Source organism: Giraffa tippelskirchi, chromosome 11 (genome assembly GCF_054371585.1).
Source record: "Giraffa tippelskirchi isolate mGirTip1 chromosome 11, T2T-mGirTip1v1.2.pri, whole genome shotgun sequence".
NCBI classification, from domain to species: domain Eukaryota; kingdom Metazoa; phylum Chordata; class Mammalia; order Artiodactyla; family Giraffidae; genus Giraffa; species Giraffa tippelskirchi.
This window is the reverse complement of record NC_137285.1, coordinates 8,556,976-8,577,449: the sequence shown is the minus strand read 5'-3', so window position 1 is coordinate 8,577,449 and position 20,474 is coordinate 8,556,976. Positions and strand designations below refer to the sequence as shown.

The 20,474-nt window shown below is 44.0% G+C and overlaps 1 protein-coding gene across 1 annotated transcript in view; it reads left to right on the top strand.

Moving 5' to 3' along the window:
* Positions 1–20,474, top strand: part of SVOP (SV2 related protein) — a 64,910-nt gene that overhangs the window by 28,383 nt on the left and 16,053 nt on the right. The window contains exons 6-9 of the mRNA XM_081546018.1: positions 6,210–6,334; positions 17,020–17,083; positions 18,487–18,612; positions 20,302–20,430. Of these exons, the coding sequence (XP_081402144.1) occupies positions 6,210–6,334; positions 17,020–17,083; positions 18,487–18,612; positions 20,302–20,430 (444 nt within the window). The remainder of the gene's footprint in view (positions 1–6,209; positions 6,335–17,019; positions 17,084–18,486; positions 18,613–20,301; positions 20,431–20,474) is intronic.

Here is a 20,474-nt window from a genome sequence, read left to right as displayed (position 1 = left end):
TGACCCTTGTACAGAAAGCCCCTGGCCCAGAGGAAACGTTTCCTCAATTCCCATTACCTGTTATTCACCAAGCTCATGGTGCCAATAAATATGGCAAGACCAGTGCTAAGATAAAGGTGTATCTGGCTCCAGAGTTCACATCCTTCACCCTGACCTGGGTTGCTGGGAGACATCACTGAACAGGATGCCAGAATTCAGTGGATCAGTTGAACATTCATCTACTCTAAATAGATGAAGCCTGGGGGGCTGCCTGTAGGGGTGCCTCCAGCTCTTCTGACCAGCTTGCTAAATCCCACACCCAACACAAAGCTGATGTGACTGGAGAGAGGGAGAGAAAGTGCCCCTAGATTGTACAGCCTTCTCCTCCCCAGCAGGAAACTCTGGCCCGACCTCAGGAAGGATGGATGCGGCTCTAATTATAAAGCTTCCCCAGAACTCCTCTAGGACCAGAGGGCAAGCCAGACAGCTGGCGAGCCTTGGCAAGCTCGAAGAAGCTCCTCCTAGCTCCTTGATCTGTCTTGGCCCAGCTGAGAGTTTTCTGTGAGGGCCTCCGCTGTGTGACTTTGCAGGAGACTCAGTGGGCCACTTTTTTTTAAGTCAACCTTTTTTTTTTTTTGGATGCCCCTAGCAGAAGTGGGATCTGAGTTCCCTGGTGTGGTATGTGGGATCTTAGTTCCCCAACCAGGGATCGAACCTGGGCCTCCTGCATTAGAAGCATGGAGTCTTAACCACTGGACCACCAGGGAAATCCCTCAATGGGCCACTTTGATCCCTACAGAAGTTTCTACAGCTTGGGGACTTGTGGCAGTCATGGAAAGGAAGGGCGACTGTGGGTGTGTGGCTTCGTGGGTATGGAGACACATGCATCTGAGTTCATATTGTAGAGCCCCCTTGTCAAGCGGGGTAACTTTGGGCAAGCTGCTTTCCCTCTCTGACCCTCAATTTTCCCATCTGCAAAATAGGATTGACCACAGTAGGAACTCAAAGGACCATTGGGAGGATTAAATAAGAATATGTATATAATACATTTAGAACAGTATTTACTGATGCATGGTTAGCCTGTGATCAGTGGTAACTACTTTGGCTGGGACTCAAGAAAAATTTAGAATGTGATCAGGTCATCATCTAGTTCAAAGGCTATAGGACCATGTTAGCTTTAAGGAGGAAAAAGGGGTGGCTGGCAGGCACTGGGCCTCTCTTTTCAATGTTCTGAAAGTGCTCAGGTTTCCTTGCCCTGAGAATATTTTCACTATACTTGAGCATGTTTGGAGAGTACCAGGGGCTTGGGTCAGTCAACCCTGCAGGTGACTGAGCAGTGCTCCTGGCAATGAGATCAGTGTACTTCTCTGGAGCTGGGATTGCAGGCCTGGCATCCAAGTGGCAGCTAGACTTTCAGCTTCTTAGAGCGGGAGCTTGAAGCCTTTCCTGGCTATGGGTTCCAAACAGGTTGGCCATGAGCCAAAGGTGGCCCCCAGATGTGTTTAATTTATCCCATGCAGTGCTTTATGGGATTTTTGAATCAGTTGCCTATGTTTCAAAACGGCCATATTTTGCATAAAAGTAAAAAGAGTTGTGGGTTTTTAGAAAGCTGGGTAATCTGATGGCTTAGGACCCACACTCTGTGATGGTAGCTTTTGGCTGGAGCTGAGGCTGCTGGCAGGGCAGGGCAAGTTCTCTTTCATTTGCCCAGGTCCACCTGTCCTCACTGCATTCCACCTGCATCAGGCCAGTATGGTCTCTACCAGGGGTAATGGGGAGCCATCGAAGGTCCTGGAGTAGGGGAATGACTCATTCAAAGTACAGCTTTAGAAGTTGGAAGTCTTAGCTCCAGTATTGACTCTGCTGATCCTAGACAAATCACTCATCTCCTTAGGCCCTCAATGTGCTGTTTTTAAAGTGGACGTGAAAATAACAACCTCTTTCCATCGGGCACTGTGAGGACCCAGCATTACGATGAGGCAGTGATTTCAAAAATGCAAATGAAAGTTCCATGAAGTCAGAGACTCTGGCCGTCCTGTGACCTGCTGTCGTCCAGGACAAAACCAAGTGTTTAGCAACCAGTGGGCCGTCAATATGTGCAGAGTGAAAGGATGAATGAATGAATAATATATATTAAGACCTCGAATGCCAGGCCCCCAAGAGGTACTCAGTACATGCACAGTGAACCAATGAGTGAATGAATGAATGATACATTTCAGTACGCACACAATCGGTGTTCAATACCTGTATATTGAATGAATGAATGGTATATTATCAGTATCTCTAAGGGTCTGGCATACTGCAGGCATTCAATACCTGCTTATTGTGAAGTGAATAACTGAATGAGCAAATTAATGAGAGCATAAATGTCTATGCATTCTATCTCTAGATCCTGGTATACAGAGGCTGCTTAATAAATAGGGAAGGAAGGAAGGGAATGAAGGAGGGAAGGAAAGGGGGGAGGGGTAGCAATCTAAAAGGCAGAACAGATGTTAGGCAGAGCGACAAGTGCAGTTAATGAGAACCCAGAGGACATTTCTGCAGAGGCCCTGAGCAGTGCTTGGATGGGGCTTGCTGGCAGCGCTCACGCCTTTGCAATGCCATGACAGTCCCTCCAGATGGCTGCTGAGTCCTTGTTCTCTGGGCAACTGGAAAGCACTGGCATCAGCAGGCTAATGCAGGGCCAGCTGCGCTGTGCTGTGACCCGACTGGGCTGGTCGGCCTCCTTGTCTTTGCTGCCTGGCATGAGGGCATCCGGTGACCTCACCAGGGCAGCACAGCTGCCAGGCAGCCCCGGGAGGGAGGTGTAGCTCCCGTGTGTCAGTCGGGGCGCCCTCCTCTCTCCCCACTCTTCTGCTTTGTTTTCCTTCTGTTCTTTTCTCTGCCGCTGAAAGTGAAAGTCTCTCAGTCGTGTCCGACTCTTTTCGACCCCATGGATATACAGTCCATGGAATTCTCCAGGCCAGAATACTGGAGTGGGTAGCCTTTCCCTCCTCCAAGGGATCTTCCTGACCCAGGAATTGAACCGGGGTCTTCTGCATTGCAGGTGGATTCTTTACCAGCTGAGCTACAAGGGAAGCCCATAATTTGGGTTCTCTGCCACTAATGATGTCTTATTTCTGATTCAAGACTTCTCAGGTTCCAAGGAAGAAGGTCCCTAGTGAGGGGACATATGTTTACCTATGGCTGATTCATGTTGATATTTGGCAGAAACCAAAAAAAATTCTGTAAAGCAATTATCCTTCAATTAAAAAATAAATTAAAAAAAAAAAAAGACAGTCACTAGTAAGTCAGGTCAAATTGGAAGAAAGGAACTAAGTCTATGGCAGGTACCAGTATCCTTGTTGTTATTGTTTAGTTGCGTAGCCCTGGGTTTAGGGGATCAGAAAGGTTGCTTTTTTATTTATTATTTATTGCAATAGATCCAGATCTTCCTAGACTAACCATTCCTGCCCCACCTATTCTTATGTACTTAACATCTTTCTTTATATCAACATTTAAAAAATCCTTAGATGCATGTTTTTTGAAAAGGAAACTTGGTTTAGAGTCTTAAATGGGAAATCAACAGCAATTGCCCTAAGTAAGAAATACCTGCAAAAATAAATATAAGAAAACAATGTTGTAATATTCTAGTTGGTATGGTTGCCTCATTGCTCTCTCTGTTAAAGAGTAAGATTAGCAGATGTTAAAAAGATGTTAGGAGAAGGCAATGGAACCCCACTCCAGTACTCTTGTCTGGAAAATCCCATGGATGGAGGAGCCTGGTAGGCTACAGTCCATGGGGTCGCTGAGAGTTGGACACAACTGAGCGACTTCACTTTCACTTTTCCTATTCATGCACTGGAGAAGGAAATGGCAACCCACTCCAGTATTCTTGCCTGGAGAATCCCAGGGATGGCGGAGCCTGGTGGGCTGCCGTCTATGGGGTCGCATAGAGTCGGACACGACTGAAGCGACTTAGCAGCAGCAGCAGCAGCAAAAAGATGTTAAAGATGGTTACCAGGGTGGAAAGATGGGGGGATGGGATACTTAGAGAGTTTGGGATGGACATGTACACACGACTATATTTAAAATGGATAACCAACAAAGTCCTACTGTATAGCACAAGGAACTCTGCTCAATGTTATGTGGCAGAATGGATGGGAGGGGAGTTTGGGGGAGAATGGATACATGTATATGTGTGGCTGAGTCCCTTTGCCGTCCACCTGAAATTATCACAACATAGTAAATCAGCTATACTCCAATATAAAATAAAAATTTTTTTAAAAAGGTGTTAAAACAGACCAGCATCCCACGGATACTTCCTTTTAAGCATAATCAGAAGAGTGAAGATTAAAATGAAAAGTTAATCACATTCTTGCAAAGTGGTGCAAAGTCATTTAAAACATTCTCTCTATCAACTAAAACCGTTTTCCAAAAGACTGAGGTCATGTGTGGTAGACTTCCAAATTCCCTCTCTAGTCTCTTTTAATTCATTTTCATTTTAAAGCTAAAATTAGAATGTCTCACACTTTCTCCCTGAAGCAAGGGTTGAGGGGTGGGGAGGTGGACAGAAGGGTGAACTCAATTGCCCTTAATTTTTTTCTCTGTCTCTAAGCGTAATTAACACTCCAGCAATATATGCCAGGTTTCTCCTGCCTTTTTGTGTTTCTAGGCGATTCTCAACCCCATCAAATACATCTTTTTTTTTTTTTCCGGCTGTGCTGTGTGGCTTGTGGGATCTTAGCTTCGAGATCAGGGATCGAAAACCCAGGCCACAGCAGAGAAAGCGCCAGGTCCTAACTGCTGAACTGCCAGGGAATTCCCTACAATGTCCCCTTTATTTAAAAAAAAAAATTATAAAATTTTTGTAGTGCCCCCAATAATCCAGAAATAATTTCAAAGATAAAATAACCTAGTCATTTATATAGCCTTTTCAATTTAATTAATTTTTTTTTGGCTGTGCTGGGTCTTCGTTGCTACACGGGCTTTTCTCTAGTTGCAGCGAGCAGGGGCTACTCTCTAGCTGCAGTGCACAGGCTTCTCGTTGCGGTGGCTCCTCTTGTTGCGGAGCACGGGCTCCAGAGTGTTTGGCCTTCAGTAGTTGTGGCTGTGGGCTCGCTAGTTGCGGCTCCAGGGCTCTCGAGCACAGGCTCAATAGTTGTGGTGCCCAGAATTAATTGCTCCATGGCATGTGGGATCTTCCTGGATCAGGCATCAAACCTGTGTCTCCTGCATTGGCAAGCAGATTCTTTACCATTGAGCCATCAGGGAATTCCCACTTATGCAGTTTTTTTAAAAAAGTCAGTTATAATATCTTAACTAGGCCACAAGGGAGAACATTTTTTAAAGAGGTAATTAATAAATTTACTTTCAATATGCAAATATTCACATACAACTCTGCCTAGATCCTGAAAGAAAGGAGTTCATATTCGCCCCGATTATAAATAAGTTTTGATTTAATGAAATCTTGACGCTTTTTCTTTATAAGATTCAGATCAGTCTATTCATAGATACACATAGAAGTCCCATGAATGCAGACGGATGCTGTATTCACTCTCAGTCACTCAAATATCACACGGAGCGTTGCCACTGGCAACATGGTTTTCTGAAAAGATAATTCTGTAAAACTCCAGATAAACCAAAGTGTATCTTAGTTTGATTTATCTAGAACTTGCTTTCCTGAAAAACTACCCTCAGGAATTTTTTGAAAGGTATGACCCACCTTCCAAAATCCTGTTTTTATGTAAACCAGAGTGAAGGTCTAGTTGCAGATAGTCATAAACAGTTATCAATTGCTTCGTTTAATATCTGGTAGGAAGTTCGGTTCAAGCTTGTGTGAGAGTAAGTCTTCATGTCTCAGGCACTGTGGGACATCTAGCATCTCTGGGACCTGTCTATTACTTAAAAAAAATTTTTTTAGCCGCACCACACAGCACTTGAGATCTTAGTTTTCTGACCAGGAATTGAACCCTGTACCTCCTGAAGTGCAAGTATAGTCTTAACCACTGGACCACCAGAAAAGTGCCTGGAACCTATTAACTGCCAGTCACGGGGACTGCTAAGAATGCCCCACAGTTTTCCCACACCACCACCTCACAGTTGGTGCCACCACCCAGAGAACACCTAGCATCCCTTTGGCTGTGTGGATTACCCTTACCCCAACCCCACGGTGACCTTGAACACGTGCAGGGGCGTGTGACCTGGAGATGCTGAGAAGCCCTGTGACTGGGTGTCTTCCTTCTCCGCAGGGACTGAAGATCAGTGTGCTCTGGACCCTGTACTACGGCATCCTCAGTGCATTTGCGCCTGTGTACAGCTGGATCCTGGTGCTCCGGGGCCTGGTGGGCTTCGGGATCGGAGGGGTCCCCCAGTCGTAAGTAAAGACCCAGCTCTGGCCACCCAGCCAGGCAGCCAGGCAGCTATGTTCATGGGCTTGGAGGGATGCAAAGAAGGTACATACGCTAGGGCTGCTGCTATCCAGGAGCTCTGATGGAGCCAGAGAAGAGTGTCATTGTCAGTATTGTAATGATTAACAACAGCAAAAGCAACATGATAGCTGGAAGGACATAGATGTGAAATGATAATCAAAACAATAGATCTGGCATTGAGAGGACATTTCTCTTGGACACGGCGCAGCTGCCCCAGAAGATGTGCAGGGGTATTGAATTAGTGCAATTTCCATTTACAGCTAAGGAAACTGAGACTCAGCGGGTGAAATCATTTGCCCAAGTCACCCAGGGTGCAGGTGGAACTAAGACCTGGAATCTGTCCGCCTATAACATCCTGCTCTTAACTACCCTGCCTGCTGCCTTTCACCATTTCTAACCTGACCCCAAGCCAGGAAGTCAAAGTGAAAGTGAAAGTCGTTCAGTCGTATCCGACTCTTTGTGACCCCATGGACTATACAGTCCATGCAATTCTCCAGGCCAGAATACTGGAGTGGGTAGCCTTCCCCTTCTCCAGGGTATCTTCCCAACCCAGGGATTGAACCCAGGTCTCCCATATTGCAGGCAGATTCTTTACCGGCTGAGCCACAAGGGAAGCCCTAGAATACTGGAGGGGGTAGCCTGTCCCTTCTCCAGCAGATCTTCCCGTCCCAGGAATCAAACCCAGGTCTCCTGCATTGCAGGCAGATACTTTACCAACCGAGCTATCAGGGAAGGGGGTGGGGCTAATTATTTTGTAGGTTATGTGTTATTTTGTTGTTACTGTTATTAAGATACTGAGAGTAGTCAGGATTGTGGGAAGAAGTCACCGTTTCCTGGGAGACTGGGGAATTCTGAAGCAGAGATTGGCAGGTTGTGGCAGGTGGACTGAATCTGAATTGCCAACTGGATCTCGAAATAAAGTTTTATTGGAACACAGCCACACCACGCACTGACGTATTATCTATGCCTGTTTTGGTGCTTCAGCAACAAAGTTGAGTAGTCTCAGCAGAAACTCTGTGGCCTGCAAACCTGAAGTATTTACTCTCCAGACCTTTATCAAAAAAGTGTTGACCCCACTCTAAAGGATGGTGATTAATAGCCAATATTTATTATTTATTAAGGGGCAGGTGCTGTTCTAAGCAGTTTGCCCAGATTGTCTCATTTAATCTCCCAAATTCCCCTGTGAGGTGGATTCTATTATTAATCCTATATTACAGATAAAGAAACTAAGGTTACAGAGAGGCGAGGTAACTTGCCCCAGATGACACAGTTACAAGAGGTAGGGTTGCAATCTGGACCCACACCATCTAACTCCAGAGCCTGGGCTCTAACCATTACTATCCACTGCCTTGCTGCTGCTGCTGCTGCTAAGTCACTTCAGTCGTGTCCGACTCTGTGCGACCCCATAGACGGCAGCCCGCCAGGCTCCGCCGTCCCTGGGATTCTCCAGGCAAGAACACTGGAGTGGGTTGCCATTTCCTTCTTCAGTGCATGAAAGGGAAAAGTGAAAGTGAAGTCGCTCAGTCGTGTCCAACTCTTAGCGACCCCATGGACTGTAGCCTACCAGGCTCTTCCGTCTATGGGATTTTCCAGGCAAGAGTACTGGAGTGGGGTGCCATTAGCAAAAGGAGGGCAAATAAAAACCACGCACAAAATTACAGAAGAGGGACTTTCCTGGAGGTCCAGGGTTTAAGACTCTGTACTTCTAATGCAGAGGGCATGGGTTCGACCCCTGGCTGGGGAACTAAGATCCTGCATTCCGTTTGGCAAGGCCAAAAAGAGTTACAGAAGAAATATTTTAGCCATCCAGGAGACTTGCCTGGTTCCCGAGCACGTTCATGCCAGCTATTTACATAAAAGAATCACGCCTTAATTATGCAAAGCTCTTATCTAGTTATAAAAATGGCTCCCCTAAGTTCATTATTTGGAAACATTTAGTTGAAAATATTTTTCTGTAATTAAATATAACTAAGAGTTTCCATTCCTTTAGAAGGACTTTACGCAGTTGTGCCTCTTCAGAAAATCAAGTGAGGAAGATTTTGCTATATTATTTTTAAAAGTTCAACAATCAGAAATCCTTATAATATACTCTGTATTTAGTATAAATGCAAATTATATTATTACATTTTTTTAAATTGAAAAGATTTTTTCTCTTAGTTTTATTGAGATGGAATTGACATACAGCACTTATAAGCTGTGGGCTTGCCAGGTGGCTTAATGGTAAAGAACCCACCTGCCAACGTGGGAGATGTAGGTGTGATCCCTGGGTTGCAAAGATCCCCTGGAGAAAGAAATGGCAACCCGCTATAGTATTCTTGCTTGGGAAATCCCATGGACAGAGGAGCCTGGCGGGCTACAGTCCATGGGGTCGCAAAAGAGTCAGACACGACTTAGTGACTAAGCAACAGCAAAACAACTGTTTAAAGTGTACTAGGTAATGACTTCTATATCTTGCAAATGATTAACACAGTATGTTTAGCTAACATCCATCAATTCATATAGAAATTATATTGTTAATAAGGAGCCCATCTCTCTGCCCTAATTTTAGCCTTTCTAACTCCCCTCCCTTTATTTCTTCTTTCTCTTCCTGCTTCCTCCAGAGAAGGTGTTCACATGGGTCCTTGATAATAACAACGACAGTAACATTGGTAGTGATGCTGATAATAATAATAATGAGTGGAGTGCTTCCCTAGTGTGGGGCGCCATGCTAAGCACTCTCTTCACACTACCTCTTCTTGTTCATCGAACAAGAAGAACCCTACTATGCCCATTTAACAGATAAGAAAACTGAGGCTCAGAGATCCTGAGGGATTTGCCTAAGGACAGGTGATTATTAAGTGGAATGTAGTTTCTTTTTGCTTTGTAACAAGCTACTCCAACACTTACGGCTTAAAATGACAATGGATTTAACCCATGATTCTGCAGTTTGGTCTTTTGGTGGTTCTCATCTCTGCAGGACTTACTCTTGTGTCTTTTGTCAGCTGCTGAGTTGGCTGGGCACTGGCTAGGCTAGCATGGCCATAACTGACTCATCTCTGTTCCATAAACCTCTCCCCCGCCTTCCCCTTTGGTAACCAGAAGTTTCTTTTCTGTCTCTGGGTCTATTTCTGTTTCTTATTATATAAGTTCACTTGTACCTTTTTTCTAGTTTCCACATATAAGCGATATCATATGATATTTATCTTTCTCCCTCTGGCTTACTTTACTTAGTATGATAATCTAACTAAGTGATAGGTTAGTGGAATCCAGTAGTAGTTTTAGAGTGTTCATTTTTTTGGTGGTGTTGACATTTAAAAGTTTTTGTTTTGCTTAATTTTTAAACAGGCTTAAGTGCTAATGAGTAGAAATAAATCTCGAAGACATGTCTATGTTCCAGGAAAGAGAAGTGATATTTCTAGCTAACACTAAATGAAAACTAAATAGTGTCTAAATAAGAAAAGTTGGATGTGGGAAGATCTATTTTAATTGAAAGAAAAGCAAAGCAACATGGGTTGTTCTCTTAGGTTTGGTGTTGGGAGGCTGAGGAAAGAATTACTTGTTCACTTTCCATTTTCTTATGTAGGGCCATCCACTGAGCCTGAGAAGAAGGTGATTCAGTGTTTTAAATACTGATGTGAAGAGGAGAGGCAGTAAACAATACATTTTTGTTTTAGAAACTTTAGAAAAATGCACACAGGAACCCCAAAATAATAATCACCTCTAATTGCTCAGTCACTCAGTTGTGTCTCACTCTTTGAGACCCCATAGACTGTAGCCCTCCAGGCTCCTCTGTCCATGGAATTTTCCAGGCAAAAATAGTTGCACATAGTAAGTAAGTAAGTTCAGTCACTCAGTTGTATCCGACTCTTTGTGACCCCATGGACTGCAGCACACCAGGCTTCCCTGTCCATCACCAACTCCCAGAGCTTGCTCAAACTCATGTCCATCCAGTCTATGATGCCATCCAACCATCTCATCCTCTGTCGTCCTCTTCTCCTCCCGCCTTCAGTCTTTCCCAGCATCAGGGTCTTTTGCAGTGAGTCAGCTCTTCGCATCAGGTGGCCAAAGTATTGGAGTTTCAGCTTCAACATCAGTCCTTCCAATGAATATTCAGGACTGATTTCCTTTAGGATGGACTGGTCGGATCTCCTTGCAGTCCAAGGGACTCTCAAGAGTCTTCTCCAACACCACAGTTCAAAAGCATCAATTCTTCAGCACTCAGCTTTCTTTATAGTCCAGCTCTCACATCCACACATGACTACTGGAAAAACCATAGCTTTGACTAGATGGACCTTTGTGGACAAAGTAATGTCTCTGCTTTTTAATATGCTGTCTAGGTTGGTTATAGCTTTTCTTCTAAGGAACACACGTGTTTTAATTTCATGGCTGCAGTCACCATCTGCAGTGATTTTGGAGTTCAGAAAAAGAAAGTCTCTCACTGTTTCCATTGTTTCCCCATCTATCGCCATGAAGTGATGGGACCGGATGCCATGATCTTAGTTTTCTGAATGTTGAGTTTTAAGCCAACTTTTTCACTCTCCTCTTTCACTTTCATCAAGAGGCTGTTCAGTTCTTCTTCGCTTTCTGCCATAAGTGTGGTGTCATCTGCATATCTGAGGTTACTGATATTTCTCCTGGCAGTCTTGATTCCAGCTTGTGCTTCATCCAGCCCAGCATTTCACACGAGGTACTCTGCATATAAGTTAAATAAGCAGGGTGACAATATACAGCCTTGAAGTACTCCTTTCCTGATTTGGAACCAGTCTGTTGTTTCAGTTCTAACTGTTGCTCCTTGACCTGCATACAGATTTCTCAGGAGGCAGGTAAGGTGGTCTGGTATTCCCATCTCTTTAAGAATTTTCCAGTTTTCCAGTTTGTTGTGATCCACACAGTCAAAGGCCTTGGGGTAGTCAGTAAAGCAGAAGTTGATGTTTTAATGGAACTCTCTAGCTTTCTTGATGATCCAACAAATGTTGGCAATTTGATCTCTGGTTCCTCTCCCTTTCCTAAATCTAGCTTGAACTTCTGGAAGTTCATGGTTCATGTGCTGTTGAAGCCTGGCTTGGAGAATTTTGAGCATCACTTTACTAGCGTGTGAGATGAGTACACTTGTGCAGTAGTTTGAGCATTCTTTGGCATTGCCTTTCTTTAGGACTGGAATGAAAACTGACTTTTCCAGTCCTGTGGCCACTGCTGAGTCTTCCAAATTTGCTGGCATATTGAGTGCAGCACTTCCACAGCATCATCTTTCAGGATTTGAAATAGCTCAACTGGAATTCCATCACCTCCACTAGCTTTGTTTGTAGTGATCCTTCCTAAGGCCCCCTTGACTTCGCATTCCAGGATGTCTGGCTCTAGGTGAGTGATCACACCACTGTGGTTATCTGGGTCATGAAGATCTTTTTTGTACAGTTGTTCTGTGTATTCTTGACACCTCTTCTTAGTATCTTCTGCTTTTGTTAGGTCCATACCATTTCTGTCCTTTATTGTGCCCATATTTGCATGAAATGTTCCCCTGGTATCTCTAATTTTCTTGAAGAGATCCCTAGTCTTTCCCATTCTATTGTTTTCCTCTATTACTTTGCATTGATCACTGAGGAAGGCTTTCTTATCTCTCCTTGCTATTCTTTGGAACTCTGCATTCAAATGGGTATATCTTTCCTTTTCGCCTTTGCTTTTTGCTTCTCTTCTTTTCTCAGCTATTTGTAAGTCCTCCTCAGATAGCCATTTTGCCTTTTTGCATTTCTTTCTTGGGGATGTTCTTGATCCCTGCCTCCTGTACAGTGTCAGGAACATCCATCCATAGTTCTTCAGGCACTCTGTCTATCAGATCTAATCCCTGAATCTATTTGTCACTTCCAGTGTATAATCGTAAGGGATTTGATTTAGGTCATACCTGAATGGTCTAGTGGTTTTCCCTCCTTTTTCAATTTAAGTCTGAATTTGGCAATAAGGAGTTTATGATCTGAGCCACAGTCAGCTCCCAATCTTGTTTTTTCTGACTGTATAGAGCTTCTCCATCTTTGGCTGCAAAGAATATAATCAATCTGATTTCAGTATTTACCATCTGGTGATGTCCATGTGTAGTCTTCTCTTGTGTTATTGGAAGAGGGTGTTTGTTATGACCAGTGCATTCTCTTGGCAAAACTCTTAGCCTTTGCCCTGCTTCATTTTGTACTCCAAGGCCAAATTTGCCTGTTACTCCAGGTATCTCTTGACTTCTTACTTTTGCATTTCAGTCCTCTATAATGAAAAGGACATCTTTTTGGGGTGTTAGTTCTAGAAGCTCTTGTAGCTCTTCATAGAACTGTTCAACTTCAGCTTCTTCAGCATTACTTGTTGGGGCATAGACTTGGATTACTGTGATATTGAATGGTTTGCCTTGGGAAAGAACAGAGATCATTCTGTTGTTTTTGAGATTGCATCCAAGTACTGCATTTTGGACTCTTTTGTTGACTATGAGGGCTACTCCATCTCTTCTAAGGGATTCTTGCCCACAGTAGTAGATATAATGGTCATCTGAGTTAAAGTCACCCATTCCAGTCCATTTTAGATCACTGATTCCTCTTGCCATCTCAAGGTAAATTGACCACTTCCAATTTACCTTGATTCATGGGCCTAACGTTCCAGATTCCTATGCAATACTGTTCTTTACAGCTTCGAAGTTTACGTCAATCACCAGTCACATCCTGCCTCACAAAAAAAATATACAAGAGGCGGGCTGGCACCCAGTAGAGGGCGCTGTGTATCTCAGCAGAAACACCACTTTCTATGAGCTGGAAGCCTGCCTTACCTGGCATCTTACTGAGTGTTTTAGCCACTCTTAAAGACGAATACCCCAGGTAGCTACCCATCTGTTCTACCTCAAGACCTGCCTCAGAAGTTTCTTCAGATTTGTTGTTTAGAATCAGCTTGCTCACACATCTGACCTTGACACTGCTGTTTCCCCAAAGACCAAGCAGAAATGCCAGATGGAGATCCCAGGTCATTTCTCTACAAGCGTATGATACAAATGGCAAATCTCTAATTGCCAAGTGCCAAAAATGCAATTACTTGCAGAGGGGATTTACTCACGTCTGTATCATTTGCTTCTTGGCGTTGCTAATTTCATTGCTCACTCGTTGACTCTTTAGTGTGATTGTAATAATCCCCCTACTTTGAATGAATCCCAAATTACTCATTTTCATAATGAACTGCTATAAATAATGGCCAGATGTGGGGCACAATTACAGGAAGAGATGTTCCTTGTGGCATAAGATACAAAAACAAGAAATTGAAAACAATCTAAGTATTAATTGATAGGATTGCAGCTGTTAAAAAATAATCTGGTTGATCTACATAGATTATTATGGAAAGACTTCCAAACTGTCTTATCAGGAGCAGATCCTGACACAGACACTCAGGAGCAAGGACTTTCCTCTGAGAGACTGCAACACATTCTCCAGATTGTCCCATTCAAGAGACGAGGGAACTGTTGTTTGTTGAGAGCTGCTCCCAGGAAGTTTAAATTCCTTGGCACTTCTGGTCTACCACACGGGTTGGCAAAGCAAGCTTTAATGACCAGGGAAAGCACTCAGGGAAGTTACAGGTGCTGGCAATTGCAAGTTGGACTGGCATAAGCCAGAAGTGGTAAGAATGGGGCCATTTGTATGGATGGAACACTGGCCATACACTGCATGTGTGGGAAGGAAGGAGAAAGGAAGGGAAGAAAAAAGACATCATGTTACTTACATTTATTATTACTATTGTGCTCAGTCGTGTCTGACTTTGTTGCTCCATAGACTGTAGCCCATCAGGCTCCTCTGTGGAATTTTCCAGGCAAGAATACTGGAGGGGGTAATCATTTCCCCCTCCAGGAGATCTTCCTGACCCAGGGATCAAACCCACGTCTCTGCCATCTCCTGCATTGGCAGGCGGATTCTTTACCACTAGCGCCCTTATGGGAAGCCCAATTGCTATTATATAATTAATTCCAGTGTATAGTCCTCACAGCATTACATTTCATACCCATGACTCATTTATTTTGCAGCTGAAGTTTTTACCTCTTCGTGTCCATCACCTAGTTGTCGCTTTGTCCCTCCTCCCCCTCACCCTCTGGCAACCACCTGTCTGTTCTCTGCTATGTTTGTGCATTTGTTGTTTTTGAGATTTCACATGTAAGTGAAATCACACAGCATTTGTCTTTCTCTGTCTGACTTACTTCTCTTAGTATAATACCCTCTAGGTTCATCCATGTTGTTGCAAATGACAAGATTTAACTCTTTTTTATGTTAATATTCTATTGTGTATATATAAATGTATGTACGTGTGTGTATATATATATTTATAGACACATCTTCTTTATCCATTCGTCTGTTGCTGGACACAGGTTGCTTCTGAACCTTGGCTATTGTAAATAATGCTGCGGTGAACATTGAGGTGCATAAATCTTTTTGAATCAGTGTTTTCATTTTCTTCAGATGAATACCCAGGAGTGGAATTGCTGGATCATATGATAGTTCCATTTTGAATTTTTGAGGCACCCCCATAATGTTTTCCATAGTGACTGCACCAATTTACGTTCCCACCAACACTTCACGAGGGTTCTTTTCTCTCTGCATCCTCATCAATGCTTGTTATTTGTTGTCTTTTTGATAATGACCATTCTGACAGGTGTGAGGTGATAGCACGTGGTGGTTTTGACTTTCATTTCCCTGATGATTTGTGATGTTGAACATCTTTTCATGTGCCTGTTACCATCTGTTATTTCTTCTTTGGAAAAATGTCTGTTCAGTTTTAAATTTATATATTCATTTACATAGAGAAGGGGCTGGAAGGTTGCAAAGCAAAGAGGTGTTAGTCATGGCTTTAGGGTGGGGGGATGGAAGCAGAGTAAGGAGGAAGAGGAAGATTCTTCAGATACTTTGTATTCTTGCATATTGCTAGATTATTTACAATGAGAATGCATTCGTGTACCACTTATAGGCCTAAAATAAAAAGGTTGCATGCTCTAAATTCATTATAGCATGTCCAAACAAATCCTTGACATCTAAGGATTAGCTTTGTCCTCAGAATATACTAGAGCACATTTTTTCATGGTTAGTAACTTGACTTTAATTTGGTGGAGAAAAATGTAAACATGCTTCTTATTTCAGTATTATTGATTTTTAAAAAATAATACAGGAACACCATTTGGAGAATATTAATAAAATTTCAAAGTCATTTGTGATAATCACTGTCATCTTTTACAATGCTGGCAATTGGTCTCCATTTTCAGAGCTGAGTTAATGAAATCCCTAATGGTTTGTGTTGAGAGAGGTACTTTTCGGAATATAAATTGAAACAACATTTTTGGGAACGACTTTGGTGATATTTATCAAAAGCCTTAAAATGTGCATACCCTTAGATTCAAATTCTACTATAAGAATCCATCTTAAGGAAAACACATACAAACAAACATTTAAGATGAAAGATGCTTGTTGAAGTATTGTTTATAATTGTGAAACCACCTAAATAGGGAGGTGAGTGAAGGGCTGCATAATATAGACAGACCTGGATTAAAAGTATGACTCTTCTACTTGCTAATTTACTAGCTATGTGATCCTGGTCAAATAACAACTTATCTGACCGGCTTCCCTGGTAGTTCAGTTGGTAAAGAATCCGCCTGCCATGCAGGGCACCCTGGTTCGATTCCTGGGCCGGGAAGATCCACTGGAGAAGGGATAGGCTACCCACTCCGGTATTCTTGGGCTTCCCTGGTGGCTCAGCTGGTAAAGAATCTGCCCACAGTGCAGGAGACCTGGATTCGATCCCTGGGTTGGGAAGATCCCCTGGAGAATGCAACAGCTACCCACTCCAGTATTCTGGCCTGGAGAATTCCAGTGACTGTATAGGGTCACAGAGAGTCTTCACTCACTCAATAGAGATATAGAGATGAAAATAGGGGTTAAACATACACACACACACACACACACACACAATGGGAATTATAATTACCTACCCTGTTGATTTGCCATGTTTGTCATTTATTGAGTGAGATAATTCATGTAGATCATCTAGGAAAATATTTGGCACATAGTAGGTCCTCAACGGCAACCCACTCCAGTATTCTTGCCTGGGAAATACCATGGACAGGGGAGCCTGGTGGGCTATAGTCCATGGGATCGCAGAGTCAGACACAACTGAGGGACTCAACAACAACAGCAACAAAGTCCTCAATAAAAGCTGTTATTAAGGAGAATATGGCCCATGAATATGATGGAACGTGTGTGTGTAAGAGGACAAATAGCATGGAAATAGCATTAAAATGGCACAGAAATACTATTTATATATTTTATAAAAACAGGGCACAGGGATTTTTGTGTTTTTTTGGCCATGCCACGTGGCATGCAGGATCTTAGTCCCCTCAGCAGGTATCGAACCCATGCCCCTGGCAGTGGAAGCATGGAGTCTTACTTACCGGACCACCGAAGAAGTGCTGGGTTCAACATTCTTGAGTATGGGTTTCAAACAGAGATGGAGAGATCAAAGAGAACATCAAAACAGGGAGACACTTACTGAAATACACTGAGAAGTAAGACTAGATGACATTGGCTGAAAAAATCCAGAAAACCGTAGCAATCTTCCCACTCAGCCCTGACCTTAACTCCCTTTCTGTCTTTTGCTTTCCCAGGGTTACACTGTACGCTGAGTTCCTTCCCATGAAAGCCAGAGCTAAGTGTATTTTGCTGATCGAGGTAAGGAGGATGGTCTGGGAGTCTGAAGAATGCTCAGTCTCTGAGCAGCAGATTCCCTGTGTCTTGAGCCACAGGACGAAGAAAATAGAGTTTAAGAAAAATACAATATGCAAGGATTAAAATGAATCAGTTATGTTGATTTCAACATGGTGGTTTTGCAATATGGATAAATTCTTCCAACAACAAGCAAAATCAATCTACCATCCCTGAAAAAAAAAAACAAACTGGTGGCACGCAGGTAGAATGTCCTTCTTGAACTGGAAATGACTTTTACCTGAGAGTTGGTTTTGAATAGTGTAGCTTGAGTGGACCAAACTCCTGCCCTTCACCTGTCATCATTCATTACCTCTGTTTGTATCCAGACTCACTCGTGTCATATATGAGATCCTCATTCACGGCCACCTCTGTGGCCAATAGACTACCTTAAAACTCTCCTGGACCAGTCAGTCCCTCTCAAGCCCTCCCTCTGCCAGGGTTATGACCCATTTTCCAGCCACAATGTGGAAGACCTCAGGACAAATTTGCAACTGCCTAATGGCCCTCCTCCATGCAGTGGAAATATTATTTATTTGTCCCTGCTGAACACTGAGTCAGAATCCTCCCTAATCACCATGATCACATGACAGTATCTTTTTTTTTCACATGGCAGTATTGATCACATTGACCCCACCACCCAACCATCCTGACTGTGTCTATCCCTGACCAATCAGGGGTGGTGGTCAGCTGGTCCACACTGGTACAGATGAACCAGTTTAAATGTTGAAATGCATCTGCTGCTGATCCTGAACTTTGCATGGCCCTCATTACCTGCTCGCTGTCCTTTCTGAGGACCTTCAGCTGAAGGGTGCAGCCAGCCCATGCCCACCCTGGTGAAATAAACACCCCGGTCTGTCTTTCCTCTCATCTCCTATGGGGTTCCCCATTGGCTGCACCCAATGTAAAGGCAGAAGACAAGGAGTCTGTGGATGAGGTCCATACAAAGAGCAAGGTGGAAAAGCATGGAGTGACTCAGAGAAGCAGGCAGAAGATGTTCAGCCCCACAGGGGAGAGGCAGTTCTGATAAAGGAGACCAGGGCACTCTTGGGCAAGGAAGGTAAATGTCAGTAGACAAAAACCGATGTGTCCACTACTCTGTTGACCTCACACAACATTGATCGTATTGATCTCAGTAACCAGAGCTGCCACAGTGCATGCTCCAGTGGGTTCCATGCAAATATTATATGGTGTGGATGGCACCCTCAGGAGATGGACAACGGACCACAGGAAAATGGACGGCCATTCTTACTTTCCTGACTTCAGGGATCCTCTCACCCACATGGATAACCTTGTCTACAGTGGTCCTGGAATTGCACAGTGTGTTGGCCAAAGCTGCACCATGACTGACCCCCGTTCTCCCCTGCCAGGTGTTCTGGGCCATCGGGACAGTGTTCGAGGTCGTCCTGGCTGTGTTTGTGATGCCCAGCCTGGGCTGGCGCTGGCTGCTCATCCTCTCAGCTGTCCCACTCCTCCTCTTTGCGGTCCTGTGTTTTGTAGGTATCCTTTAAGAGACTTCAGCCTTTGCTATTGGTCTCTTGCCATTCACTATATTTTGGTGGGGAGGGTGTGGAGGAGGGTACCAAGGCCACGCGGTGGCCTTAAGATTATTTCTTTTAATCAGGAAATGAGACAAAGGGACAGGGCCGGGGTAGGCCCAGTATAGGGTGTCAGGTTTCCTCCATACAGACTCTGCTGGGATGTCCTTGAGGGAGATACCAAGGGGGTGGGAGATCTCTTGCCCCATCCCCCCACTGCAGGATCTACACTTAAGGGGAGTGTGTTTGGAATAGCTGGCATTCTTCAGTTGCAAGTGACAAAAACGCAATTCAACCCATATGATAGAATTTTAAATATCTGGCTTCAAGCATGACTGGATGCTTCTGTAACAAGCAAAGCCTACATATTTAGTAACTTAACACAATAGGAGTTTATTTCTCATTCACAGAACAGTCCAGAATGGGTGCTTTCTGTTTGACAAGTGTGATTCTGGGCCCAGGTTCCTTCTAGCTTATAGCTCTGCTACCGTCTAGGGCTTTGGAATCTTCCGTTATTGTTTAGTCACCAAGTCGTGTCCAACTCTTTGTAACCCCATGGACTGTAACCCACCAGGCTCCTCCATCCATGGGATTTTCTGGGCAAAAATACTGGAGTAGGTTGCCATGTCCTTCTCCAAGGGCTCTTCCTGACCCAGAGATGGAACCCATGTCTCCTGCACCGGCAGGTGGATTCTTTACTGCCGAGACACCAGGGAAGCCCTTGGAAACTTCTACACATAGACTGAAGAAGGGCATAACCTGGCCAGGAATATTCTGCTTCTATGCCATTGGTGAAAGCATGTCACATGGCCTTGCCTAGGTGCAAGAGGTACTGGGAAATGTAGTTTCTGGCTGGGTAGCCATACCTGAAGACAACTCTATACTATGGAAAGGGAAGCATGGATTTTAATCTCTGCTACATTCTCATTTTACTGATGAGGAAACTGAGGCCCAGAGAGGTTGATTGACTTGTCAAACGGCACACAACAAATAAGCAACAGAAATCACTTGAACCAGATCTTCTGACTCCAAGTCTCATACTCTCTTATTTCACAGATGACTGTTACTTTGTTTTATGGAGATAGCTTTATCTAGTCATGTGTGGTTGGGACTCTATTAGGCCTAAAGGTATTTCTGGTTTCTTTCTATCTCTTAGATTGAGTTTGCAAGACGATGCTAAACACAGCTGAGGTGTAGTTTCTTGAGAGGTAGAGGTGATGATGATGGTGGTGTTGAGAGCCGTGAAACTTTTTCTTTTTTGGTGGTGGTCTTAATTCAGCCATCACCTGGAACTCAGAAGCACCAAATTATAGTCATAGCAACAACCACAATGGCAGCTACATCAACCATACCCAGCACTGTGCTGAACACTTAGGATAATCCCATCTAATCCTCTCAACAATCCTAAGAGGGAGGATCTATTATTATCCCCATTTGATGAATGAGGAAATGGAGGCACAGAGAGGTCAAGTTATTGTTTAAGGTCACAAAGCCATTATAATCAATGGCAATGCCAGGACTTGAAGCCAGTTTTCTGGCCCCAGGGCCTCCAGCCTTAAGGACTTCACACACAGGTGAGAGCGTATGGCTGGGACAAGGGTTCTGTTCCACCCCAACCGGCCACATCTCGGTCTCCTGTCCCCATAGTGGCTGCCGGAGAGTGCGAGGTATGATGTGTTGTCCGGGAATCAGGAGAAGGCCATCGCCACCTTAAAGAGGATAGCCACAGAAAACGGAGCTCCCATGCCTCTGGGGAAACTCATCATTTCTAGACAGGTTAGTGCCAGGCGGACAGACTGCATGTGTTGCCACGTGAGCTG